This window comes from Aquila chrysaetos, chromosome 7 (assembly GCF_900496995.4).
Source record: "Aquila chrysaetos chrysaetos chromosome 7, bAquChr1.4, whole genome shotgun sequence".
NCBI lineage: Eukaryota > Metazoa > Chordata > Aves > Accipitriformes > Accipitridae > Aquila > Aquila chrysaetos.
The window spans coordinates 9111667-9139137 of NC_044010.1; the positions used below are offsets into that span (position 1 = coordinate 9111667).

A 27471-nucleotide genomic window follows, 5' to 3' on the forward strand; every position below is an offset into this window, starting at 1 on the left:
GTTATACCAGGTTAACCCCTGCTCTGAACAGCCTGCCTCACTCAGTTGAAGCATAGCTTGAGAGGAGTAACCTGATGGGCTGTTATTCTTTACCCCCACCACATCAGTCAGAACTCATGAATAAACAGCAAGGAAGAGTAATCTTAAAGCATTTCTGTGCACCTCTGCAGTAACACCAGGCAGCCAAAGCCTGCAAACTTCAAAGCATTAACAAATGCTGACTTACTAATTAGTCATATCTAACAATCAATTCCTAGATACCATTAATGGTATTTCAAGCAGATTGTTTGTGAAAGCTCATCTTCACATTCAGATTTTTAGCTGAAAACTTTCACAAGCACGCATGCAGTCTACCACGTGCTTTATACACAACACTGATATAATCAGGATTTCACGTAGTTGTCACTAGCATAGCTAACTCTAAGTGGTGTTTTCAGCCTTCAGTTTTAAACGATTAAGAATTCCTTTCCCTAAAACAGCAAGCAGTTTTCCTTCCCCTCTTTTCTGCTCCCATTTCTGGCTCCTTCACTTTCAAGTGTGTTAACCAGTTTAAAAGCTTTCAATTTATTTCTAAACATGAGTAGCTCCTATACTTTTTTTAATAGCAAACAGCATAATTGTTTGGAAGATAATGGTGCAAATTCTGCTAATGCAATCAAGCTACACCTATTTTAAATGGGTTGCAACCTTCATCCAGACCTGTATCTATTTTATTAATAAACCCAAAACAAAGTATGATACAACTCAAAATATAACCCATAACCCAAATTGCCCACTACAGTCACTGTGGTTTTCAGGCCCAAAAGAACCGCAGGAAGCAAAACTACAAAAAGACAGCTTGCTTTCCTAGTGTAGTAAGATAACAAAGCAAGCCCTCAAAGCTAACAGGCATTAACTTGTGGCATCAATAAATTGAGAAGTAGCTGATCCAGAAAGTAGAGAAGGTTTGTCTTCTCCTATGCTTCTAGTAAGTCAGAGGACATTGCTTTGCAAACGCTCTTACTGTCCATCAAAACTACAGCAAAGTTTGGGCACCCTGGCTACATAGTGTAATTACTAAAGTAGACAGATACATACCTCACATGAAGAATTTAACAAATGGCCACTACCTCTCAGGGTGGGAGGGTGGGGAATTACTAAGGGAACCTCTGCCTGCCTTCTGGAAGTTAAATATCCATCTAAATGGGCTTGAAGTAAGCATATACCATCAGCTGCATTTGAAGCTCATTCAACATTCACAGCCATCCTTTTCCTGACAGCAGCTTCCAGCAATCCATCATTTTGTTACTTCCTGACCCAGGAGCTACATGCGAACCTTTGTGCTTAACAGCCACCTAGTCCATGAAACCATCCATTCCCTCTTTCAACCTATTCCTCCTTTGATCCTCTACAACACCTTGCTACATGCATTCCACAACACAAGCAGTACATTAGCTTAAGTCACAGATGGTACTGCTTCACAACCTCTTTAGTTTGTATCTCTGAGCTTAGAAACATCTTTTTATGCCATTTGTCATAGGTGCAGAATAAACTTGTACTTATGTGCTCTTTTGTCCTTCAGGCAAGAACAGCTCCTCAAACATCAGCTCCATCTTCCCTGCCACCTGAGTCATTCATTGAAGTCTTATGAAAAGTATGCTAATATAGCAGATTGTCTAAGAAACCAAGTGTTTTATGGCAAGATGTTTTTCAGTCCGCAAAACCAGACATGGTTATTTCACAAATTAATTCTCTTCAGTATATCTCACACAGTTGAAGAGAACATGGCACAAGTTATGAAAGTTAGTCCGATGTTTATTCAGCACGACTAACAGTTTAGCAAGTTAGCGCTTTCCACCAACACGGGGAGCAGAAACCTTGACTGGTTTCACAATCTTCTGCTTAGGTGCTGCTTTTGTAGGAGCCTGTAGAGAAATAACAAAGTATGAGCAAAGAGAAGCAATTTATCTGCAGTCCTGAAGGCATCCGTGTGTATTTAAGATTCTTGAAATTAGGCAACTTAAATCAGATCAGGTTAGAATTCGATTAGAATTGCAATCTGTCAGATTAGAATTGTGTTAACAGGTGGTTACACACATACCACTGTAAGCCTACAACATGTATGATGCCAACATACGGTATTAATTCATAAGTAATAATGAAATAGATGCTAGCATTCATCAATATATTGTTACCAAGTTCGTAGATACTGGAGATGTCGCATCCAGGCAAGTTATTAGCTATCAAGAATCTCTGACATATGGTCAGAAAGTTGTTTTACTCTAATATTTATTTCTTCATAAATAAAGAACCATTAAAAAGGTTCATTTTTTTCAGCTGTTTGGGTATGTTTAACTTTAGCACTAAAGTTTGGTCAAGGTGCTTCCAGATCAAAAACAGGTAAGCAAATGCTTCTTCCAAGCACAAATGGGGATTTCCAATTAAGCACTGCAACAGAATGTTGTGTTACAACACAGTATATTCCATTTCATGATTTCTATCCACCTACTGCACCTTACCTTTGCAGCAGAAACAGCCGTTTTCTTGGTTGCCTGCTTAGCCTTCTTGGCTTCTTTTGCAGCCCTGTTAATTCACAGAAAAACAGTAACAGTTATTCATGTCTGCCATTCACTGTTTCTTTGTCTCAGCACTGTAAGAACTCCCTAAGATGAGGAAAGGAATGCATTATTTCAGGTTTATTCTCTGCATTCAGTACTCTCTAGGGAGATTACTACAGAGACAGCAGAACTGTGTGTGACAAAAGGGGTATTTTCACAAAGGGAGAAGGCAAGAAGAGATCCTCCTCTGCTGCTACTATCTCTTGCTGAGATTACTCAGTATTACCTCCAAATATACTGATTAAAAAAAAAAAAAACAAACCACAAAAAAACCCCATGGAGTTCATCTAGAGTTTAAGATCTTATATGAAAAGCATTAATAATCTTTGAAAAGCCTGGGATAGCTCCACTAATCTCTGATTTCTCACCTAATAGCTTGTTCCCTCTGTGCCTTTCGTACTTCGGGCTTCTGATTTCGTTTAGCCATAATCTCAGCTAAAGATGCACCGGTTATAGCTCTCTGAAACTTAACAGCACGACGTGTGCGCTTCTTTTGTATCTCTTCCTAAAATGGCAGAAGATAAAGACAATTAGGATCGCAAGACATTAAATATAAGGCTAAAGACAATTATAGAAACAAGCTGCTATTAAGACTGAAGCTATTATAAAACTGTATACAGAAGTAGAATTGTACTCCCCACTTTGGAGATAACTGATTTCTTGATTTGCCAAAGCAGTTGAATAGCTAAAAAAGAACAATGGATTCTCCTCTGCAAGGTATATAAAAAAAATTATTTTGGAAGAATGTCAGAAGTTCAGCCTTCTGTAACTCCCAGAAAAAAAAAGGGGGGAGGGATAAAGTCCTTTTTGATGGAGTCTTCTGAAAGGAAGACACTTGCAACTTGTTTCAAGCGGGATCACGGTGCTGGCCAGCAGTGTAAGCCATCGAGGATCAACTTTCCTTCTTCAAACAAACTGGTAAAAACATTGACTTACAACACATACGTAAGCCTTTCTAAATGCTCTTTTGCTGTGCAAGTTTAAACAAGAGCACTGAAAATACCTCATGCTACATGCCTTATTGGTTTATCTTTTTCATGCAATGACAACCACATAGGAACGACCTCCTACTAAGTTACAGCCCAAAGTTTTCAAGAAGGGTACGTGAAAAGTTCCCCCACCCTTTAACCCCCAAATCAGCTCTCTATGCTATCACCATTCAGGAATTTTACAAGTCCAGACTTTTAGAAAGTCTGCATATTAAACAGCATTACCCACCTTCTCTAAAAACTAATTTTTTTAAACATACGCCATTCATACAATTGTTAAAATCTACTGTGCTTCTGAGTGGCCCCTCAAAGAAGTGACACAGTACAAATACAATGCTTTTGCTGAAGTGGTTACCTTTCAAACATAAAGCAGCATATAAACTCATGTAAACGCCCTGACATTTTCACCATTATTGGCCAGTCTTCATCCTGGTTGTACAGGTCATGCTTCTGCTGAACACCAGCGTACTGAAATTACCTCTATTCTAACAGACCAGTGACCACACCTTTTGGTAGAGAACTTTAGAGCGCCATTAGTTGGTATATACTTACTGACTGTCCTTTCTTGTGTTTACGCCTGTACAGAACAGTCCAGTTGATTTGACGGGGATTTCTCTTGGAAAGGAATGCAGACTCACATTTTGCATTCAAGAACTGAAAAACCTGGGAAGGTAAAGTATTTTGTGTAAGCTTTGCTTCTTTGAAAGACATTATCACAGTTTACATTAACATATAAAGTAATTCTTTGATTCAGTGTTTTTCAACAGTGATGCTTTTGTATTTCTTTAGACAGCTGTGTCAAATAAAAATTTTAGAAGATAATTTAAAAAATTTAAAGTTTGGAATTTTGTTTCATTGATCAAACTGATCTCTTATGAGGCATTCCAAAGCAGCTGAATTTTTCTGAGAAAAGCTCACATTACCACTTGCATCCACTGCTGCACTGTACTCTAGGCACAGCAGGAATAGCCATTTCCAGCATCATACTTTTCAAGTGTCTGTCCTCAAGTAACTATGCATTTCCTGTATGTGTAAGGGAGTCAAAACTTGGCCTAAGGAACACATGGACACCAATACTCCACCCAATTCCTTCTTGCATAGTTACACTAACTTTCTTGCCTAGAATAACAGGCAGAATTAGCAGGCTGATTTGTTATTAGCTATACAATTCAATTTGAAGTATACACTAATTCCCAGGAGAGCACCCGAGAATTCAACCGGTCTATTTACTTAGTTGTCATTTCCCAGGAGATTCTGTACAGCAAGATGACTGTACTGGTATGTCCAAAACCCAAACCCTCCTTTTGTAGACATGATTACTGTATTTCTATTTATGACAGTCCTATCTGTGTAAGATATGGGAGCCTGAAAGGGCTCTCCTCCGTATTTTATGCCAATGATCTGCACCCAACTTATCTGCAAGTCCAGCAAGTCTCAGTATTAGATGCAGTATGTCTAAGTAGCATTTTTTACAGAACTTCGGTACTTTAGACCAGATGCTTTAAGACAGCCTTCCCAAATCGCAACCTAAACCCGGCTCAAAATCCCAAGCTACGGCACGAGCACGGTTCTCCCGCGGACCGGGTCTGACGGCACTCACGACACCTGGACACTCCGACGGAGGCACAGCGGTGCTGTTCTCCTGCCGCTCCATATCAGCGATTCGGGCAGACACTACAGCAACGCCACCGGCGGCCCCGGGCAGCGCCTCAAGTGCGAGGCCTTCGCTTCCCCCAGCACCGCGCCGGCCTCTCTCTCTCAGGCCTACCGTCCTCCCCCTTCTGCAAGGCCCGCTCCTGCTAGCCCCTGCTGCCCGGCACCGCGGCCGCCCCCTCCCCGCGGGGCTCGCCCTGACCTGCCCGCCCGCCCCCGGCCTCACCTTGCCGTCGGTGCGGGCGTAGCGACGCCCGTGGCCCGGGTAGATCTTGTACCCGCTGAAGCTGCACAGCTCGACCCTGCGCGGGAGAGAAGAGTTAGGGGAGAGAGCGGCTTAGCGGAGGGGGAAGGCGCAGCCCTCCGACGGCCTCCCCGCGGCGGATGGCCCCGGATGGGGTGGCGGGGAGCCGCCAAGGTTCTTACTTCATGATGGCGGCAGCTCCGAGGCGGGCGGCGGCCGGGCCGAAGAGGAAGAGAGGATGACGGGAAACGACGTTCCGTGCGCCGCGCGCAGCACGCCGGGACGGCTCCCGCCGCGCAGGGCCTGACGGGAGGGGAGCGGGGAGCGGGGAGGCAGCGCCGCCCCGGCCAGAGGGGCGGGCGGGGGACTCAGCGGCAGCGCTCTCGCCGGCCGGGTTTTCCACTGTTCGGTTAAAATCCCGCCGGGCGGCTCCGTACGCGGGCCCTTCCCTCCCGCCGCGAAGACAAGACGCGATTTTCCCGTCGCGGAGCGAGGCAGCCGATCGGTGTCCAGCGCTCGGTTGCCCGGCGGCGTTGGCAAAGCGGGAAGCATGGCGGCGACGGGGGTTGCGGCGAGGACCGAGGCTGTCTCGCCGACTGGAGGGGGTAAGGGGAACACGGGAGGCAGCGATCCCGCCGAGGGCTGCGCGGTCGGGTTGCAGGTGTCGGGGGCCGGCGGGGGTTTGTTTGGGTCTCCGTTGTGTGCGGCGGAGAGGCGGGGGCGCGCAGCGCACGGCGGGAGCTGTAGTGCGGGGCGGGCCGTGCCCTGGCCGCAGGCCCGGGGCTCGGACTACAAGTCCCGAAAGGCCCCGCGGCCATTGATGCGGGGGGCTCGGCTGAGGGGGGGCGGGGGCGCGCCCCCTCTTTTCGGAGGGTGAGGGGGCGGCTTGGCTGCTCCCTTGCGGGCTCCCCGCGCTCCTCCCCGCTTGCGGCCGGCACCTGAGGTCCCCAAGCGGGGCTGGGAGCGGTCAGGACGGCGGAGGGCGAGGAGATCAGCGTCGGCGCGGCTTCCCGCGCTCCTGCAGCCCGCCCTGAGGAGCGGGGGTCGCCGCCCAGCAGCGGGTTTGGCTCTGGCCGTGGCCGGGGTGGGGGGGGCGCGGAGAGGGGCTGTCCATCCTGCCGAGGCCCGGGCCCCTGAGGAGCGATTTGCCTGCAGCCCTGTAGAAGGTAGGCCAGGAGTTGAAATAAGGCCCCTTTTTCCTGCAGTGGAGGGCAGAGAGGTCTTGGGAGACAGCTCCTCCTCAGAGGATGCAGTTTCTTGCTTCCTGCCTCCGTCTGGAAGGACGGTGCGTTATAACGATACAAGTCTGGCTTTGAAGGCTCAAGGGCTCAGTGAGCGAGCAGAGGCCTGAGCAAAAATCAAGAGCTTCTGAGGTCTATTAACGCACATAGCTGCCAAACGAGTAATAAGCAATTCTGAAACGTTTTCCTGGATACTGAGAGCCTGTTAGGAGAATCTCATTCCCAAAGGATACTATAAGGACTCATTGGTATAATGAAATCATTTTCACTTCCTCAAGATAGGTAGTTCTCATTGTATACTGAACAGTCCTGCTTAAGCAAGCAAACTAAAGGACCCCAGCTGCTCGCAAGGAGAAGGACAGACACCCTTGAAATAGGGATCTTACTTAGAGCTGCCCACAAAGGATACCCCCAGACAACCGAGATAGCACCAGCATTCTAGCTCCTTTAACACCTCTGCGAAACCTTCCCACTGTCTGGCATCACAGATGAGTAACTGTAGCACAACTGACTCCAGAGATGTCTAGATGAGTAGAGAAGCAGGTGGATGATGATGCCATAGAAATGTAGTTTCTTTGCACGTGGTAGTGTGTGTGTGTGTTAAGTAGTGAGTAGTCAAATAATGTTGTACCTGAATGCTTGAAAGGCATAAGAACCATGTGTAAAACCACATTCTGGGTGCCCCAGTTTGAATGGGACACCTCATGTGCATGAATAAAAGGATTACTCTTGTAATTCTATGCTGTGGGTCCTAGCCTCTCTCCTCAGTCGGCATGGGCCAGCTGTGAATTTTCATAACAAGCCCTTGGATAAACGGGTACATGCAAAATTTCTCTGTTTAGTTAAAGTGACCAAGTGGTTGCAGAGGTGGTCACTTAAGTGAGAAACATGCAGTACCTTCTCCCTGAATGTGCGAAGGCAGGAGTGTGACTGTTTCTGGTGCTGCTGGATCTGCATTGCTGCTCTTCAGAGCGCTTCAGGTGGCTGTGGATTTGAGAAGCAATGGAAATGTAATAAATGTCATCAGAGATGCTTCTTAGAAAAGTATATTCTCTGGTTGACAAAATCGTACACCAAAAATGTTTGTCTCCATCCTTAGCATAACTAAACCCCAAAAGCCTGGAAACTGTAAGAATATTAATATATAGTACATGTTAGGATAAGAACACTATTCTGGAACATGGTGCTGAAAAAGGCAGCATTATTTACTGAGTAGATAGTAAGAGAAGAGCAAGCACTAGAATGGTGTATGTATGTAAAACATACAGCAGAGGCTTAATGTATGAAAATTATTATGAGTAGATGTCACTGTGGGTACCCAGTGATTCAAGTTGCCTGTAAATGGCAAATGTTTTCCTTTTAACTTTATACAGTAACAGTTTTTGCATGGAGCATTTTAATTGTGTGTTCCATTAATTAAATGATATGCTAGCCTATTTACAATTTGCTTGTACCCAAATGTCACCAGTATTGTAGTATGGCTATATGAATGGGTTCTTTGTTCTGACTTTTCACTAGGTACTTTGCTGGAATGTGGGACATTTAGCCTATTAATACAATTTGGGGACACAAGCACTAAAATCCCAAGGCGAGATGCACTCAAGGATTTGGCCCGTGAAGTCCTGGAGTGGAATTTTTGGCTCTGAATTAGACACATTCCCTACCCAATAAGTTAGAGAAAGTGAAATACTTAAGATGAGGTTTTGTAGCAGCCAAACTGCTAGAAGGGAGCAAGTCTCAAAATATCTGATAGGAAGTTTTAAAGGGAGGGTTGAATCTTAAGTTTGTTTCTTTTCTGAAGTTTAAGCATCTAACTTCTGACAACAGAGGTGTCAGGTTTGGTTTCACAGGCTGAAACCTCTGCTTTGAGTTTGCATCTAGAGTGCACTTTCAAAAAAAAAAAAAAAGGTGTAGGCTACTAATATTTTACCTTTGAAATACAGAGAGGGGAAAAAGGAAAGAGAAAACTGCAGCCTTTTATTCAATGGTCTAGCTTTCTGAGGACTTGTTCATGGTAAGGCTGTTTATTTTCCTCTGGCTGAAGACTATCACATGGGTATTTAACATTTACAAGTTAAATGCCCTAATCTTCAAATACTTTAGCAGGTTGGTTGATGGAACCTTACAGGAATGTGCAGTTTGTAGGTTTGCATCCTTATCAGGTTTCTGCTTGATGAAAGGATGGATGCTGCTTACCTTTTTCCAGAATTCTCCCCTTTTTTAATTTTTTTTTTTTTTTTTTTAGTGACAGGTATGGTTGATGTTGTTTGTGGAGTGTCCCTACAGATGTGTGCTAGGCACGTTCTGGGTTTGCTTACAAGCAGGAATTTAGCTAGAGTGCCTACACAGAGATAGGTAGTTGTCAAGCTGCTCAAAACTTGAAATCTTTGAAGAATTTAAAAATTTAGGAGCTTTTGAAATTTGGGGGTTTGAGGATCATGCCTTTAAATTTAGCTACCAAAATTTTGCTGTTTCCCACTCCAGAGGATCTGTTACTGACTTTCCCAGAATTCTACCAGAGTTCTTTACTCAGATGGGGCCTGGAATCCATATCTTCCAGTAACTGGATCAGTTACTCTAATGTGTTTGGTCTGAAGTAATTTGCTTCAGTTTTACATGGAAAACAAAGTTAATTTGTATTTGCCAATTAGCTGCATGCATTATAAAACAAATCTGTGTATCTTGATTTGCTTTTTCAGTTAATATTCTCGTATTTAAAGTGTTCACTTTGGGGCTTCCCCCCCCCCCCCCCCCCCCCCCCCTTCTCCTTTTTTCTTCTAAGGTTTGGTAGTCAACTGGTCAGGCCAAGGATTGCAAAAACTGGGTCCGACCTTACCCTGTGATGCTGATACTCACACTTTGATTCTGGACAAAAACCAGATAATTAAATTGGAACACTTGGAGAAATGCAGGAATCTGATGCAGGTCAGTGTTACTTGACTTGAATTTGCTATGAAATAATGGTACTGTGATGCTAATTAAAATACTTCTGCTTTAAGGCCATGTTATATAATTGAAGTAAGTTAGCAGTTACTGTCTTCATAGGAAAATAAACGGCAGCTAACTAAAACAGAAAGCTTTGTTTTCAGTGTAGCTCTACAGTTGATAGTGGGGGAGGCTATTTTGCTAGTTACCTAGGTAATTAAAAATGAACTAAATAAATCCTAATGGGGGCGGTGTCATAAGAACACTTAGAAAAATCACTGATAACCCAACTTTGGTAATTCTTAGCTTTTGAATACTTAAGCTTTGTAACCTTAAAAATAACTTTATCTTTCCTCTATGTAATTGTAAACATGCAGACATACATACAGGACTCTCCTCTCCATTTGGGTTTCGGAACTCTTCACAAAGATAGAGGATTAGTAGCCTTAATTCACAAGAAGAAAAAAAGCCATGTGGATTAGGTTAAAATAGAAATAGCAAATAAAAAAAATGTGAAGGGGGGGAATCTATGTAGTCTTGTTAACATATTCATTCATGTAGGCCATGATGTTGCTGGTGCTTATCCTTAATTATAGTACTAGCAGCAGTCCATTTAAGTTCATGAGGTTATTAGTGATAACAATATTAAGCCTGTGCATGGTACTTGCAAAAATCAGAGTATTAATCCCTCCAAGGCAAAGCTATATAAGTCCATGTTAATTGTCACTAAAAGTGCATCCAGACAGACTTGAAGTCACGTAACAGCTTCTAGAGACAAGCTAAACTGAGATAGGAGAGGTGGAGTTTGTTGCTACAACAAACCTTCACCAGTCTGCCAGCTTGGTGGTCATGTTATTAATGTGTATGTTTAATCAGGATTTATCCTTTTAAAAGTTTGTGATTTATAGTCCTGTTAGTACAGGACCTTTCTGAGAATCATGTAAAATATATTTTGCCCTCTGTCGTATTGACTGTAAGTATGATTTTACACCAGGAATGGTGCAACAATTTGCACAATTATTTGGCAATTCTGATTTTAAAAACTTAGTTTCATATGACACAATTCCTCATTTGTTCTCCTTTATTTATCTTTTGCTAGGAGAATTTCCTCTTAAGTTTGCAGAGTGAGTTGTGAAGACTACTTTCTTTGATCAGTAATTTTTTTCCTGGCTCTTGCAGTTTTTTGTCTGTGTTATGTGCATGAAAACGGAACACGTAGATTGAAGAAGTTCCTGTTGGATTAGGTTTTTAACTGCAAAAAATAAAAGCCTATTCTGTCTGCACAGTTTAATAGTTAAAACTGTTTCTTTTATTTGTGTGTCAATCTGCAGCTCTCTGTAGCCAACAATCGTTTGGTGCGAATGATGGGTGTAGCAAAACTGACTAAGCTTCGGGTGCTAAACTTGCCTCATAATAGTATTGGATATGTGGAAGGGCTGAAGGATTTGGTGCATCTGGAATGGCTGAATTTGGCAGGAAATAACCTTAAGGTAAAGCATTTAGTCTTTATACGTTTTCCAGAATCTAGTGTTGTAGAAATACGGAAAATGCTGCAAAGAAATTGGAATATGTTTCTGGTTTTGATTGGAACAAATGTTAAAGTTTTGCAGCTACTGGTTTATGAAACAGAAGAGGGCAATTTTTGGACAAGAATTGTCTAGGAAAAAATAAAAAGTTTGATATCAAAATGTAATGAGAATTGGGAAATAGTCCTCAAAATAGGAAAAGAATTATCACCTTTAAAATGAAACTCTGTAAAAACATGGTTTTTGTTTTGGATTGCTTATCCAGTGTTTTTTAGCTTTCAAAGTAATTTATAATTATTGATACCTGGTTTTATTTAATGACTAAAAAAGAGTGACTGTGAGTAATTGACTTCTTTATTTTCGTAGGCCATTGAACAAATCAATTATTGTCTATCTCTTCAGCATCTTGATTTGTCAGACAATAACATAGCTCAATTAGGTGATCTCTCCAAGCTTACATCGCTGAAGGTAGATGCTATTTTATCTCTGTTTTTGTTACATTCTTTGCATAAATAAATTTGCTTTGAAAATTGCTGCCTGTTAAAGCATTCACTAGCTCTTAAAGCATTTTAGTTAATCACCATAATTTCTAGAGGGAAGCATGTAAGAATTCTTTTCCTCGTTTTGAAGTTGCAGGAACTGAGGCAGTGATTTTTCTGTAACCACTCTAATGATTTTGGTAAAGATAACATGGTGAGATCTTGTTCCTAGCTCTCGGTTTTCTTGTCTCATGTCATGAATCAAAACAAAACATAGTGTTAACTCTTTCAGCATGAACACTGTAGAGAAAAAAATGTTTCCAAATATAGTTTTTGTAACTGTGACTATACTTCAGTTCTGCATTTTAAGATGAGAAGATTTTGCTCTGAAGTATAAAAATTAGTTTTCCCTTAGTGGAATAAACAAAAATAATTTTGGTGATACCAGAAAGCCTTAATTACGGTTCCTTTGTGTGTATTGTGCAGGTATTGCCTGAACAAAAAACATGGGAATTTTGATCAAACATACATTTCATCACCGTATTTTTATTTTATAGACTCTGTTGCTGCATGGAAATATTATAACTTCACTTCGCACTGCCCCTGTTTGCCTACCTCAGAATCTGACTGTTTTTTCTTTGGCAGAAAATGAAATCAGAGACTTAAATGAGGTAAGATATAGAAGATATATCACCTTGTCTTTAGGTAGACTGAAAGCAGATAGTTGGATAATTCTTTGGAGGGTGTAACTGCAAATGGGCTCTCTTCTTTGAAACAACCCGTGTTGACAAAAGTAACTTTTAACTATTAAAAGTTATGTAATAACTGTACTTGCATTAGCTGCACAAGCTAGGTGATACCTTTTAAAATTTATCCTTGAAAGAAACTTTGCCTTTTTTATTTTATGTTTTTATATTATTCGAGGACATCAGAAGTATACTTTAAGGACTAAATTCACAGAGAGCTTTTCATGATTGTCTGAAGGTTGAAAGCTGAGCTGATTAACTGCTGCAGAGGGCTTCTGCAGCTGCTGTGTTTAGAACAGAGGTTTGAATTGCGCTTGTTGCAACTGAACATTTTTGGGCCAATGTCTTATTTTATCTATTTCTCAAACACTATGTAAGAGAAACAGATATCCTGCCTTTGATTTTTATCTTTATTGTTTTGTTTGGGTTTTATATATATGTCTACTTATATTTAAATGTATCATACATATAATATAATATATATATAATATAAGTAGCAGCTAAAACTGTCAGCTGGACTTCCATGTTGGAAGAAAAATTTTGTTTTGGTAATACATTTCTCTTCAAAACAAGATAGTGTTTCTCCAGCTTTTCGGCATGCTTTTTTTTTTTTTTTTTTTTGGTCAAAATCTCAATGCCTGTTGTAGTGAACTGGAATTGTAGAAATACTATACCTTTCTATACATGAAGCCCCATTCCCAGATTTTAAGAGAAGCTAATACTTCCCAGGGGCTATAGTACTTACAGGAGAATTAATGGGAAAATGGCAGTAGTTGATAGAAAGTCCTTTGAAGATGTTCATGGTCAAAAAGCAAATGTGATTTTAAATGTATTTGTAACTATGTTGTTTTGTGTGAGATGTCTAGCTGTAACTAGGAGAAATGTAGTATGTTCTGTAAACATTTGATGGGTTCTGTTAAGTTAATAAATATATCTTGTTTTCTCAAGGTTTCTTTCCTGGCCTCTCTTCGTCAGTTGGAACAGTTGTCAATTATGAACAATCCTTGTGTGATGGCCACACCTTCTATCCCTGGCTTTGACTACAGGCCGTATATTGTCAGCTGGTGTCTGAACCTTAAAGTTCTCGATGGATATGTGATTTCTCAGAAGGAAAGGTGACATAATAGTATCAAATCTCTAAAATTATTAAATAAATTTGGCTAAGCTGAAATTGCATTTTTATGTAATAAAAAAATGGAAAAGTGCTAATGATCTGAAATTCTGTTTGTCTTGGTAAGGGCCACATGAGATACAGGCGACTTAACTTTGTTGCTTTTGCTAAATTTTTCATCTTTTACACTGGAATTGTTATGCAAGATCAAAAGTAGAAGTATAAAGTTAAGCTTTTGTTTTGTTACTCTACTCACAGTAGCACTTTTACAAAGCAAAACTGTGGTAGCAATTTATCAATGGTCTGCTACCCCTTCCAAGCTTTACAGCCTCTTTGACTTTGCAGAATGAGACAGTCAGCAGATATTAAAGCTATTATCTTGGGGGAAGCTCAAGCATGCCCTTTTATAAAGGGCCTGATTTGCACGTGCATTTCTAGATTTGGCATTTTTTGTATCAATTATTCAAATGTTACTTTGCTCAAATCACTCGTTACTGTATCATTGTGGTCATTATATCACTATGATATCTGTAGGACAATGGAGACATCTTCTTAAAGTTCTTGACATCAGAACAGTCCAAGCATAAGTATTATCCAGTATAAACACATTCTAGTCCAATACATTAACATATGCCAGAACATTAGTGTCTTTTTTTCCCCATTACTAAAATAAAAAGCTGCCTTTTTGGTCAAAGGTAAACCAATTCTGTTTCTGTTTCACCATAACATATTATGACTTTCCCCAAAAGTTGCCTGTAAGAATTCTAGAAATTTTTTTCATGAGTAATGGGTTTTTTGTATTAACTGTATTATTATATATAGATATATTATATTAAGTGTTCTCAGACTGAAGAGCATTTGATTGAAAAAAGAGATTTCACTTGTTGAATACTTTCAGCAGGATTTGCTCTCTCTGCCTATTCTGCATGTTTGTGTGAACTTCTCTGTTTCTGTGAAAGCTTTGCTGATAAATTCATTGACACAGACGTGTTTTCAGTGCCCAAAGACTATGCACGGATAAAGCAGAGACTGCACAGTTTTGGTCAGAGGTTTTTTTTGTTTCATCGATGCTTATATGAGGGAATACTTTATTCATTATTCTGGTAATGAAATTCCCAGTTCCTCTGGGCACTGTGCATGTTCCAAGTTTTGATTAGATTTGTAGATTAGCTCTTAGGTACCCAATAGAAGAACAGTAATCAAAGGAGAGCTAGGGGTTTTATGCCATGCATTAATGGTGACCTTTTTTGCCCTTCTTAACAGTTTGAAAGCAGAATGGCTCTACAGTCAAGGTAAAGGAAGATCATATCGACCTGGGCAGCATGTTCAGCTAGTCCAGTACTTGGCTACTGTTTGTCCTCTTGTATCTACATACGGTCTCCAGACTGAAGAGGATGCCAAACTGGAAAAAATACTGAGTAAGCAAAGGTGAGAACTTCTTGTTTCTCTGTTGTCAGAGAATGTAACTGAGAACATAATTATATGTCTTATTATGTGGTAGATGTAATAAGATTTCCTTTTAAGTATTTCAAAGCAACAGGGAGGTCTGGAGATGGGAAGAGTAATGGAGGTACAAGATGTGTCCTGGAGGGGAATGAGAGGCAAGACAGCAGCAGCAGCAGGAGTGTTTTCCTGCTTGCTGTGAAAAAAATATATATATATATATGCACACACGTATACGATTTATAAGGCAGTTTGACTTTCTGACCTCTACCTCATGAGCTTTGAATTTAGCTGAGCTGAAACAACCTGTGTGTTTTCTCAGTTTGTAAAGGATGATTTTATATTTGTGGCAATGTTTGTTGATTTGTGTCGTGGTTTAACCCCAGCCAGCAACTAAGCACCATGCAGCCGCTCAGTCTTAGGATTTTTGTCCCTTTGGTAACAAGGACACCCTTTCCTTGATTAAGTCATTTTCAAATGTAAAAGACACTCCTTCTGTTCCTTAAACAACTCTACACATACAAGCATAATGTAACCTGCAGTAGACACTTAAAATGTCTGCATACCTTCCTTGCATGTGGAAATATTTCAGTCTACAGTCAGAATTGCATGTTGGATTTTTTTTTTTTTGATACATGTACATATAACGAAGAAAAAGAGACAGGAGGAAGGGGAACAGGAGCAGTCTGTGCAATCCCCTACTTTGTGAGTAGTCCTGTTAGTGTCTTGTAGGTGTAGGGATCTGCATAACTAGCCTCTTGTTTAGAATCATTTGATCACTTGTTTCCTTTAAAGCAGTTGATAGTTTCTTTTAGATGTCTTCTGTACTAAAAAGTTTAAAAGAAATATAAAATCTGTTGGAACTCTGTGCTTAGGCTCCACCAGAGGCAGTTGATGCATCAAAACCAAAATGAAGGTCCACCTACATCTTCTGCTCCCAACAAAACACTGCCAGTTGCTTATGAACACAGCAGTCCATCCCAGCCGCCACAGATAGTCCTTGAAAGCGGTAAGAAGCTAACCTGTGGAAATAATGATTTTTTTTTTTTTTTTTTTTTTTTTTTTTGAACATAGATAACTTTGTGGAGAGAATTTCAGAGCAAGGCGCTGTTATTATTTTATTCTATTGACTTTTTGAGGTTTTCAACTGAAGTTATACTTTGTTTTCTAAAAATACATTCCATGCTTATTTGTGTCTTGAAATGCTAGTGAGATTAGGTGAAAAACACAGTCCAATAAACTAAAGAGTTATTCCTTTGACTGTTCCATCTGATAAAATTGTAACCTCTCCAGGGGGAGGCAGTTTGTGCAATTGTACCCAGTATTTGCAAAGTTTGTGGATGTTACTGTGATAAGTAGTTATTGTCTTTATTGTTATATAGAAATAATGCTTATCGTTACTAGCATTTTAGATCATCTTACACACCCAGGTTCTAACTATCTAAAGCAACTTGTGAATTCCTATTAATTAAATGAAGATACGTTATTGAAATACTATGACACTTTTAAATATGGCTTTCTGCCTATCTAGAACCTATCATCCAGAAGAATTCCTGGGTTGGACCAAGTGCAAACGATGATCATTCCTATGCAGTAAAGAACACTTTTCTTCCTGAAAGAAGTTTTCACAAGGAGCTATACCTTGAAGATATACAGACAGATGAAGACAAACTAAACAGCAGCCTTTTATCCTCAGAGTCTACTTTCATGCCAGTTGCTTCAGGATTGTCTCCAGTGTCTCCTACTTCAGACCTGAAGCTACACGGAATCACTTTGGGCCTAGGAGATGATGATGATACAGTGATCGAATGTGAGAGAGATGTTAATAGCGGAGAAACAACTATCAAGCAAGAAGCTTCATGTGTTACAAGAGAGCACTCGAACAGAGCGGTGGAAAGGGTGGAAACTCAAGAGAATATCAAAGAGAGTATGCTGTTGCCTTCTGCTGATCCAGTAACAGCTAGCTTGACTGCTAATACTAGCAACTGTTCAGCATCCTCTGAAGACCAAGTTCTGCATAATCATCCCAGCACCTCAGTGGGTGCTGAATCGGGAGTTACAACTCTCTGTCCTGACCAGATGACAGGAGAAAGTTCTGATTCCTTAGCTCTTGTCGATCAAGGTGCAGCTGAACTGCAAAGAATGGCTAAAGCAGCTACCAAGCTTCAAGCCTGCTGGAGAGGATTTTACACGAGGAACTACCATCCCCGAGCCAAGGAAGTGCGGTATGAAATTCGCTTAAACAGAATGCAGGAGCACATCATTTGCTTAACTGATGAAATAGAAAAGTAAGTTGAGGTCATGCTGTGTATTTTCAAATCTGAATGATGTAACCATAGTTCCAGGATATTTCAGAACAGGCATAAGTGGGTCTTGATATAACTACTCATAGTCGACCCCAGCATCAGTAATATAAAACTGTGATTACAGTAGAAGATCTCTTCCTGTAAGATAAACACAGTTATGCACGTAGCTGTTCATACTCTCGAAGTGCCTTCTATGAGTGGGTTAGGTTAGAATGCATTTTTCTATTCCTCTATGTAGCAGGACTTGCATGTTTCACTGCATAACCAAAATGGAAATTGCGAAGTGTGATTTTTTTTTTTTTTTTTTTTTTTTTAACTTGTCTCCTAGCAATTACAGAGTCTATAAATGAAGTGTCCATATTGAGAGTCATTCCTCTCGTACTGGTGAAAAGAAGAATTCTCTCTGCCTTGCATGATACAATTTTAAAATGCAATTCTGTGCTTTGTTCTGGTTTTTTTTTTTTTTTTTTATTCTATGAATCCATGTTTGGAGGAGATCATTATCAGAGTTCTGCAATCTGTAAGATATAAATTGCGGATTTAGTTAACATCTTTCTGGATCAGCCTGGGAACTGGTGGTCTGACAGGCTCTCTTCCTTTACTATCACAACTGACAAAAGTTCTGTGAGCCAGATTGAGCCCTCAGTGAACCTCTAGAAACTCCCAATGCTTATACATCATACCTACATCAAAGTGATATCTGTTGGGGAGAGCATAATTTGAAATGAAGGAGCACTATTTTGGGGTGGTTTTTTTTGTGCAGGAAAAAATGAAGAGCTCAGGTTCTGTTTACAAAAAGACACTTAAAGTATTGGCATGTCAATAAATGTGCGGCAGCAAAAGGAAGCAGAATCTTAATGTAACTCTGAAAGAGAAACTTGAAGTCAGCAGCTGGATATTGGTGGCAAGCCAGACTGCAGTAATGTCTTAATGTTAGGCTCTGGTGTATCTTTCAAGAGTGCTGTTACATAAGTAGGCATTTTTATGTATTGTTGATCTTGTTATCCAAATGTTGCTTATTTAAGCTGCATAAATTTGGATGTGTGTTGTTGCAGACTAAGAAAAGAAAGAGAGGAAGATAAGATTCAGAGGCTTGTACAGGAGGAAGCTGTCAGATTTCTCTGGAACCAGGTAAATAGTTTTAGTCCTCTTATTTTTCTGCTTGCATATGGATTTCAAAGGCATTATTTCATACTGTAGATCCTGAAGAGATAGTCAATATGGTTAATTTTTTCCAGTGATGACTTGGGTATCTTATTAGAATCTAATTGCCATGTTGTTTGCTATACTGGTATTCTAGGGGAAAATAACATTCAGAAGTATTAGTGCAAGAACACTGGTTTTGTTACAGAAGGCTAAATTATAGCCTGGTGTGAGAAGGAGGACAAAATGCAAGGAAAGCTAAATAAATGCAGCAGAAGTGTGAAGAATGATGTGACTGCTAGATGCCTAGGGCAAATGAAATGGTGTCAAGCTATGTTGCTTGTGAGCAGCTAATTTCTAAAGTAGAAAAGTTATTAATACATCTTCTGATAAGCTGTTCTTCCAAAACCAAGACTGACTGTTTTCTTAAGCATGGGTTATTTCATAAAGGTTCCTCATTCTTTCTGTTTTTAAGAGCAGATTCCTTTTTCTTCAGGTACTTGAACTGGGAGGCTTGTGTGCTCTGTCAGTGTTGGGCATCTAGGTTTAAAATCCATTATTTAACAGTGGGAAGAACATATTTTCCCTAAAGGTATAGCAAACCTTTTGTTAGTTCACTCGGTCTTAAATTTTATACTACAGCTTTGTTGCTCATTGCAAGAAATACTCTAGAAATCAAAGTACTTTCTTACTTGCATTTCATAATGAAATTCTCTCTATACTTTACAGGTTAAATCCCTTCAACAATGGCACCTTTCAGTAACACAGAATTTAGGTGCCACTTGGCAACCTGGGATCCCTTCAGCCAGTATTTTCTGTTCATCTGAACCATTTATTCAGTCATCCACACTTGAGCAAGAAACCGCACCAGATGTTAGTTCTGCTTGTTTAGTTCCAGCTAGTGAAGTTCTTCAGGAAAAGTCTTTGTTGCAGTTCCCAGATTCTGGTTTTCATTCTTCTATGGCTGATCAAACTCATGTCAGTGACTTGTGTAGCTCTGAAAAGAGTTTAACAGAAGGAACTGAGAGCTCTCTTTCAGTGGAAACTGTCAAACAATGTGGCAATTCTGTTTCAGCCTATTCTTCAGATGTAGAGGATGGCCATGGGGAATGTGAGCAAAGTAAAGAGAGCTCTAGTAGTGAACAGGACAACAGACTAATACAACAGTATTTGAAATCTGTTCAGCAGCTGGAAGAGGCTGATGAAGGGACAGATTGCAATGATGAAACAGAGGGTAGCTGGCCACAAATTGCTGTTTCACCAGAAAGCCAAGATTCTTCATCTGACACTGTCTTTGTAGATCTCCCTCAAGATACATCTTCCCCTGCCCGAGGTGAAATTGGTCAGACACCAGAAAGCTGCAAATTGAATTCGGGAATAGCAGAAGGGAAGCAAACAGACTGCGATTCTTCATTTCAGATGCTGCATGTTGGGATAGCTGTATAGTAGGCTCAGTTCCACAAAGGACTAGGGATTCCATTTCACTTTCCTTTCTCTTTCTTTTTCCCATTTATACAGAACTTATTTTTCATGTGTGCTGTTTCAGATTTTTACTCATGTTACCAATTTATGTTTTAATTAGTATTTTATTGGTGTTGCTGAGGACTGACACTAACTGTGCTAACCTGAAATCAGCAAAGTTCTCAGTGACGGTCATTATGCACTTTATTTTCAAACATAAAACTGATATCTTAATAACTGGCTTACATTAAATTAATTCTGAAGATTGGGGGTGTTGGGGGGGGCGTTTGCTGTAAATTCACATTGGTGAATGTGTTAGTAAGTCTTTGCATTTTTTTCTAAAAAGCAGAATTGAGTTCTACTTTGCAAAGAGAAGGAAACAATATGGGAAGAAACAGCGTCAGCATAGGCAGTGTGTGCGTATGGATACAGCCTGATGAGAAAGGTGAAAGCAGTTGCCTTTCAGACTTCTTTTGACTTTAACAAGAGTAGTTTGGTCAGTGTTTGAAAGATGCATTCCATGAAATCAGTGTCCAAGTCAGTGACTTCTTTTTGTCATTTACTTGAAGCTGCTGGCTAGGAATTAGGTCATTTACATACGCACTGAAACAAGGACTTATAGGAGTGAGACCTTAGGGAGCTTCAAACAAACTTTGACCTTTGTTTGCCCTGGGGTTGAATTTCCCTGCTTTCTCAGGTAAGACTCAAAGTGGAACCAGTAGCAGCCTTTACTAAATAAGAATTTCAAAAGGGCATGTGATTTGGGAACATAGTTTCCAAGATTGCGCTGCTGGGTTACAGCAGCAGGCTTGGTGGCATATGTTTTGCCTCCACAAGGATGCTAATGGCATTGTGGGATTTGGATCTGCATGGTTTTCAAGACATTAGTGCATTTGATAGATCACAACTACTTCTATCTACAGGTATAAATATTAAAAGCAAATGCCATGACTTAAAACTATTTCTTGACATCTCTGTTGGGCTTTTTGTTTGTTTTTTTTGGTTTTTTTTCCTCTGTATGTCCAGTATTTGACATTCTAATTGGATGTGGATAAAAAGCTGTATTTCTTCCCTTTTGGTAAATGTGCTAAGTTACCTGGGCTGTGCTTTCCACTTAAACGCTGGGCAAGCAATAGGGTTTGTATCTTGCCTAGCCATTGCTATGTTATTTTTTTAATGGAAAAAGATCAGGTATGTTAGTGTACCACAGAAGTGGCAAGGGAAATCTGTTTTGCCATGCACAAATTTGTTTGTGGTAGACACTAGTAAAATAAAAGCTGACATTTTGACTTCTAGGGGTCAGTTCAATTTGCTAATACTGCATTTTGCAATGTGCACTGGAAAGCCAGTGTTTCAGTAGTTTGCTAATATTAACTTCTTAGATATAAAGACACATGTATATTATAATTCTCTGAATGCACAGGTTAACTTCTGGTGCTATGGTGTCATTAAAATCAGCTAGTGCTGTTTTAAAGTGACTCTTATGGCCAAGTTACCATGTAAAATAATTTAATTTTTGTAAAAGCTTTGGTTCCTTATCTACTTTAGGTTCTGAGCTGAAATTTACCACTACTCAGGAGTTTGGCTTGAGGCCTCAAAATAGCCTTTATTTAGAACATAAATGGTGTATTGGACTTGTACCAGCCATCTGCCCTGTGGTGAAGTTCACCTTGGAAGAATAAAGCTTGCCTCTGTGTATAGAGTAGCCATCATCACTTTTTCCCCACCCCCCCAAAAAATACGTTCTTGGGCACTAACTTCTCAAAAGAGCTGTAACTGCAGTCAAGCTGACATTTAACTGTGCCTTGCATATGTGAGAGCATTTTAAAAAACCAACCAACCAAAAAAAAAAAACCCAACAGCTGAGGTGGTAGATTCTTAATGTGCTATCTTTCTAACTCAGTCTAGTTACAGCACATTTGTAGCATAACCATATTCATAACTAGATCTTAAAGCATGAGCGTGCCTGGGTATTGAAAGTGGTACAGGTGCATTAATGTATCACAACATCTAATTAACTGTGTGAGGAAGTGTGTACTCGATAATACCCTTGTCCTCTGAAGGTTCTCAACTTGGATTTCAATCTGCCATGCTTGGAGATCTCTGCAATTCATAGGATTTGGCTCTTTGACTGTCAATCTCTTATAAAAAAACAACTTGTATAAATCTTTAAAGAGACTTTCTTTGGGTTTTGAGAGAAGTAATTTCTGTCTGTGAAACAGTTGTTGGACCTTACACTCTGGAGGCAGTGGTTAGGTGTAATAAAACAGTAAGTTCTCTTTCGTGGCAGAGTGCTGTATTAGCATATGCAAAACCTGGGAGAAACTGGCCCACTGTCTGGATTAAAATGTTTCACTTACTGAGGACACTAAGGGACCATACATATTTTGCTATTTTGTATTATTGTTACTTTTGCTGCAGAATTAGGAAGAGGAGAAACAACTTTAATTTTGGACGTGTCAAAGGGGGAAAACTTCGTGAAACTTAATTTTTCATCGAAGCTCTAGATGTTTCTTGACATTTCTTCTGTTATTAGGGCTTACAAACACAAGATGTCTTATTTTAACTAATGCCTAGGTCAACTGCTGGCTTTTTTTAACTTGTAACCTGTATATCCAAAAGTGATTTTATGAAGGTACAGCAAAATGTGTACTGACATATAATCAGCTTTATCTTACTCATTTGGGGAAGCTGTGGAATACGAAAGATTTTTTTTTTTCTGATGTTCTGAGAAGTATCTTGCATGTGTAGAAGATGAGTTGCCTAAATATATGGAAATCACAAAGAATGGTGAAGTTTTTGATTAGTTTTTACAGGGTTAAATGTAATTAGTTTGTATATACACAAAATATTTTCATCCTGACCATTAAAATACATACAGGGAAAGACATAATGGGGGTTAGAGTAGGAAAAAAATCAAACTGGATATATACTTAAAAATGGCTTTTTTCAGTCCATTTTGAGCTCTCAAAAAATCATGATATGGAAATATCATAGTTTAATATATGGCTTAACATTTACTCTTCTTTGTCTGTATAAGTTTTCTTATCTAGGTATGTAATACTATTTTACCTGGATAGGGATGCAGAGCTCCCTTTGGAGATGATTGAAGTTTTGTAAATGAATTGGGAGGCCTAATAGATGAAAATCCATGTCTGAAATTTTCCTGTATTAATATTGTATGTCTTTCAGCATTTTCCTTTTGCAAGGCTTCATATTCAACAGAAGAATGTACTTTGTAGAAGGAAAGCTTGTCTGTTGTACTTTGTCCTGGGCTCATCTTCCAGCACTGGCGGAAGAGATTCCTAATGGTTATTTGTCAGGCAATGTTGTCAGCTCTGCCGTGAGTACAGTTCAAGCGCTTCTTTAATTTGCTTCAGAAAAATCAGCTAAATATAGCTCAGACTAACTATTTAAACTGTGCCGCACAAGTAGTTTTGCCCCGAATGAGGTGGTTAGCTAGTCTGTGGCAGAAATTACTCTTTTTGCCTGCTTTTCTGAAGGTAGAGACAAGGAAGAAGGTGGAAATGCGTTTTTATGTGTTTTCAGGTTTAGTCTGTGGTGGTAGCACCAGCTCTTTCATGATTGCTATTTCAGTTTTCTCCCAATTATTTTTATAGTTTACACACTTCAATCTTTCATGTAATCAAGAATGCATTTTTTTTCTGTTGCGTGTGATATTTCATAGACACTGTTCCAGATGGTATTTGGAAAGGTAGAAGAATATCATGAAAGCAGGCCTGTTCACATTTTATATTTCAAGTCTTTTTTAAGGTATTTGTATTGTATTGATTCCTTTCTGTAAGGTAACTTCTTTACAAAAGAAAACCACAAGGCAATGCCTCACTAATGACAGTAAGTAGATTTCTATTTCTGCTTTCTTCCATGAACTAAGCTTAATGGTCACAGCTCTGGTTTTAGTATCTAAAACTGTCATTTAAGTGAATAGGAAATTTATGGAGTGCTGCTGAATGAATGCAGCAACTATACTGTTTTGGGGGTTTTTTTGTGGTGACTATTCCTGTGTGGTGCTATTTTGTAAACAAAGTATGTGTGGCAAGGATGGAATTTTTAAAAGGTACTGAACATTGGCCTAACTCTGCTTTCATTTCCTTAAAAGAAGCAGGGTCATGCTTAAGGTGAGTCCTTGTGAACTGGCTGTCTAAATTGGGATTTTATAATATTTACATCTCCAGAAGTGTTCTTATTCTGCAAAGCAAGAAGGCATTAAGACTGCAATTCTAAATTTTTTGCTTCTAAAACACAAATATCTTTCAGAAAATACTTGAGAAAGTCCTTGTTAAACTAAATTGCAGAAGCCTAACAGTTTGTTTATAGTTAAGTTCCTTAACCAACCGTAGATTCTACTATTTGCATGCAGCAATTTAAATAATGCACTTAGCAGCCAGTCTGTATATAAGAAAACAAGTTTGGTTTTTTTTTTTCTGAATAATGTTTGTATGTCATTGAGCTTGCAATTTGTTCCTGGTTTTTATAAATTTGTATATATTGTCTGAAGAACTCCAATCTCAATTTCTATTTGTAGCAGGTTGTTCGATGAACAAAAATGGAACATACATTCCTTTGAGACTACCTGGGTACCTTTTACTGGACGTGAAGTTACAGTGTGTCTCACACAGATACACTTTTTCCTGAGAGGATAGAACTGTAGCATTTAGTCGAGGCTGACTGAATAACAATAATACATAAAAACTAGTCGGTTCCCCTGCTTTTAGCTAGTGGAAAAGAGGCTTTTTTTTCCTGTTGTATTAATATTTTTTTTTTCCCCTTGAGGACTGTGCCACCCAAATAAGTAAGCATCAAGTATTCATAAAGTCTTTCAAAAAGTCTTTTTTTTTCATAGTTACAGGGGTTTTTTTCCAGTTTGGCTTTCTAGGCCAAGTTACTGAGAAACACTTGCTTTCTATACGCCTGCCAAAAAGTTGGGACTTTCTATTTTTAAATGCTTTCTTTGTGTCAGTAATGGAAAAAGCACAGGATCCTTTACTTGCAAAAGCATAAAACAGTATTTATGAGGAAAGGTGCTTTATCTTTTGGAAAGTGCCATGCCAAATTTTATTGTATAAGAGCTCTCAATAAGAAACTTCTTTTCTGGCTTCATTATATTTATAAGTATATGGGCCAAATTCACTTGTAGCATAATTCTGCTGAACTAAATTTTGTTGAGTCTTTCACAGTAGTATTCTACCTCTAAACTAGAATCTGAAAAAAGAACAATTAGGCATTGATTTGTCTTTCTACTTCTCACCATTTTCTGTGAAGAATGGTGGGGGGTTAAACTGGTACAGTTCATATATTTTCTATAAGTGTTTACATTTCTGGATTTATTGTTTCTTAAATATTTTGTTTGTACCTCTGAGTTTTGAATTTTAAATAAATGATTTGTATGTTTATTGGAAATGTTAATTTGTACTTGATCCTGACTCTTACAGCTAATAGTCATTGTCTTATGATTGGAGGGCTCTTTTGGAGATAGAAAGTTTAGAAAGACAAAACGGTGATGACAAGGTAAGCATTAGCATTCTTAACTTGTACACTTGAAGCATCTAATGGCCCACTGTTTCACTGTTGAAAACAGCAAGAGTGTGGTAGGGTGCTCGAAATTTATACACCAATTGATTAGTAGAGGCCACTGGAATTGGTATTCATAATTTGCAGTCCTTTGTTTCTATCACTGGCCCTCTCTTTCATGTTCTTAATTGCCTACTGTGTTTAAATTAAAAGATGCAGAATACAGCAGTATTCTGTACAGAGCTTTCTAGAAAGACAATTAAGGCTATGGGCTTATCAAGAGAAATACAATTGCAAAGCGTGTTATTCCCTCTCCTACTGTTTTGGTTTGGTCAGACACCTGCTGTATGCTTAAATAAATGAAGATTAATTAAACATCTTTCAGGCTTTACCAGACAAACAGTCCAGGAGCTTAGATATATGTGAAAGTCATGTTTTACTGCAGGAGAGTCATCCCAAAGGAAAAAAAAAAACCACAACCAAAAACAAACAAACAAAAATCCCACTTTGATTTGCTTAACTTGCATTTCACACATGGAGGTTAGTGGGCATTTTTTTTAACTCTTTACTATGTGTTTCCACTTCCTTACACTGAAGAAATTAGCTGAGGTGTTTAAGTGAGACTACTCTTGTTCTTCTGTGAAGATGTTTGAAAGAAAGAGATAAGCATAGCTAAAGTCACTTCACTTTAAGTCTTAAAAGACAGTAGCATTGCTGTTTTCTCTTTGAGTGAAGACTTTAAAGCTGCTCTATTAAGTTTAAATGCTGTGTGTTGTAGGGATAGTAACCGTAACACTTCAGGAGCTCAGGTTGAAGGTCCCTCTTGTCCCTGTTTTTGATTCATATTTATAATAAGATTGGACATTAAATTTTTTGGCTAGAGTTGGAAAATAAAGGGATAAATATATCTAGTGGACAGACCTCATTTTGTTCAAATAGAAGTAGTTACTTTTAATTTTATGGGCTGAAATCCTTACATATGCCAAGAGCTAAGTTTCTTTTGTGTATGACGGTGTGGTTTGAAAAACTCCTGTTAATTCTATAGAACATTATGTCCAGATGGTAGGTGAAGTATTTTTCCCCTTCACTCAGGTGTTACTGTGTGAAAACTAATTTTTCTCTACTGTATTGATAGAGTTGCAAAAGCACAAAACACTATGTCCAAGTACAGCTTGTATCAGTACATCATTGATTTCAAGCCATAGTACTCCATTTGTGAAGGATCTGTGGTGATATAATGCATCGATTTGGGGTACAGGTAGAAGGGAGTATTACTTTGGCCTACATGGGACAGCACATAGAGATCTTGACAGACTTTAATACATGGGCTTCCTCAATTTTATCCGTATCTCTGATTGAGCTCATTCTCATTTTCTGGCTGTAGCTTGGCACAGGTTTTGCCTGTACATAAGGATATTTTCAGGTGTGTCCCTTGTGACACTCCATCATAACTCATGGGTCTGGAAAGGTGCATGTGACTGCCACAAGTGTTGCAAGTAATCCAGCATTCTCCTTGGTCTAGGAGCATCAAGACCAATAAAGTTAAGATGCCACCCTGGGCAATTGTGCCTGTTGTCCCAGTGGGGACTTTTTGAAGATTGCTAGGACCTTTTCAGGTACAGCCCAAGTAGTTTCTGATAGAATTTGTGAATGTGAGGGCTTTCGGATTGCTCAAGTCTATCCCCTTTTTCCTTGCCAAGATCCTGTTTGCCTGCTGTCATGGTTTAACTCCAGCCAGCAACCAAGAACCACACAGCCGCTCACTCACTCACCCCCAGTGGGATGGGGGAGAGAATCGGAAGAGTAAAAGTGAGAAAACTCATGGGTTGAGATAAAGACAGTTCGATAGGTATAGCAAGAGCTGCGCACGCAAGTAAAGCAAAACAAGGAATTAATTCGCTACTTCCCATCGGCAGGCAGGTGTTCAGCCATCTCCAGGAAAGCCGGGCTCCATCATGTGTAATGGTGACTTGGGAAGACAAATGCCATCACTCTGAAGGTCCCCCCCTTCCGTCTTCTTCCCCCCCAGCTTTATATTCTAAGCATGATGTCATAGGGTCTGGAATATCCCTTTG

General features: G+C 39.5%; 2 protein-coding genes across 2 annotated transcripts; one reads left to right on the forward strand and one right to left on the reverse strand.

The window, feature by feature from the left end:
- Positions 1 to 1776: 1776 nt before the first annotated feature.
- Positions 1777 to 5782, reverse strand: RPL24 (ribosomal protein L24). Its single transcript, XM_030021104.2, has 6 exons — positions 5666 to 5782; positions 5466 to 5541; positions 4139 to 4249; positions 2966 to 3102; positions 2499 to 2562; positions 1777 to 1904 (listed from the first exon to the last, which is right to left on the reverse strand). The coding sequence occupies exons 1-6, from the start codon at positions 5668 to 5670 to the stop codon at positions 1824 to 1826; spliced, it is 474 nt and encodes a 157-aa protein (XP_029876964.1). The 5' UTR covers positions 5671 to 5782; the 3' UTR covers positions 1777 to 1823.
- A 32-nt stretch (positions 5783 to 5814) lies between these two features.
- On the forward strand, positions 5815 to 25285 carry CEP97 (centrosomal protein 97). Its single transcript, XM_030021096.2, has 11 exons — positions 5815 to 6088; positions 9507 to 9649; positions 10981 to 11139; positions 11542 to 11643; positions 12212 to 12325; positions 13349 to 13515; positions 14775 to 14939; positions 15830 to 15963; positions 16486 to 17242; positions 18316 to 18391; positions 19133 to 25285. Exons 1-11 carry the CDS (start codon positions 6034 to 6036, stop codon positions 19847 to 19849), a joined length of 2589 nt encoding a protein of 862 aa, XP_029876956.1. The 5' UTR covers positions 5815 to 6033; the 3' UTR covers positions 19850 to 25285.
- Positions 25286 to 27471: the final 2186 nt, after the last annotated feature.

Coding starts and splice junctions, on each gene's coding strand:
- RPL24 (XM_030021104.2), bottom strand. Junction 4,250..5,465: donor ACGCCCGCACCGACGGCAAG/GTGAGGCCGGGG, acceptor TTACCTTCCCAG/GTTTTTCAGTTCTTGAATGC. Junction 1,905..2,498: donor CGGCTGTTTCTGCTGCAAAG/GTAAGGTGCAGT, acceptor ATTTCTCTACAG/GCTCCTACAAAAGCAGCACC.
- CEP97 (XM_030021096.2), top strand. CDS start 6,034: ATGGCGGCGACGGGGGTTGCGGCGAGGACCGAGGCTGTCTCGCCGACT. Junction 9,650..10,980: donor AATGCAGGAATCTGATGCAG/GTCAGTGTTACT, acceptor GTCAATCTGCAG/CTCTCTGTAGCCAACAATCG. Junction 15,964..16,485: donor ACAGATAGTCCTTGAAAGCG/GTAAGAAGCTAA, acceptor CTGCCTATCTAG/AACCTATCATCCAGAAGAAT.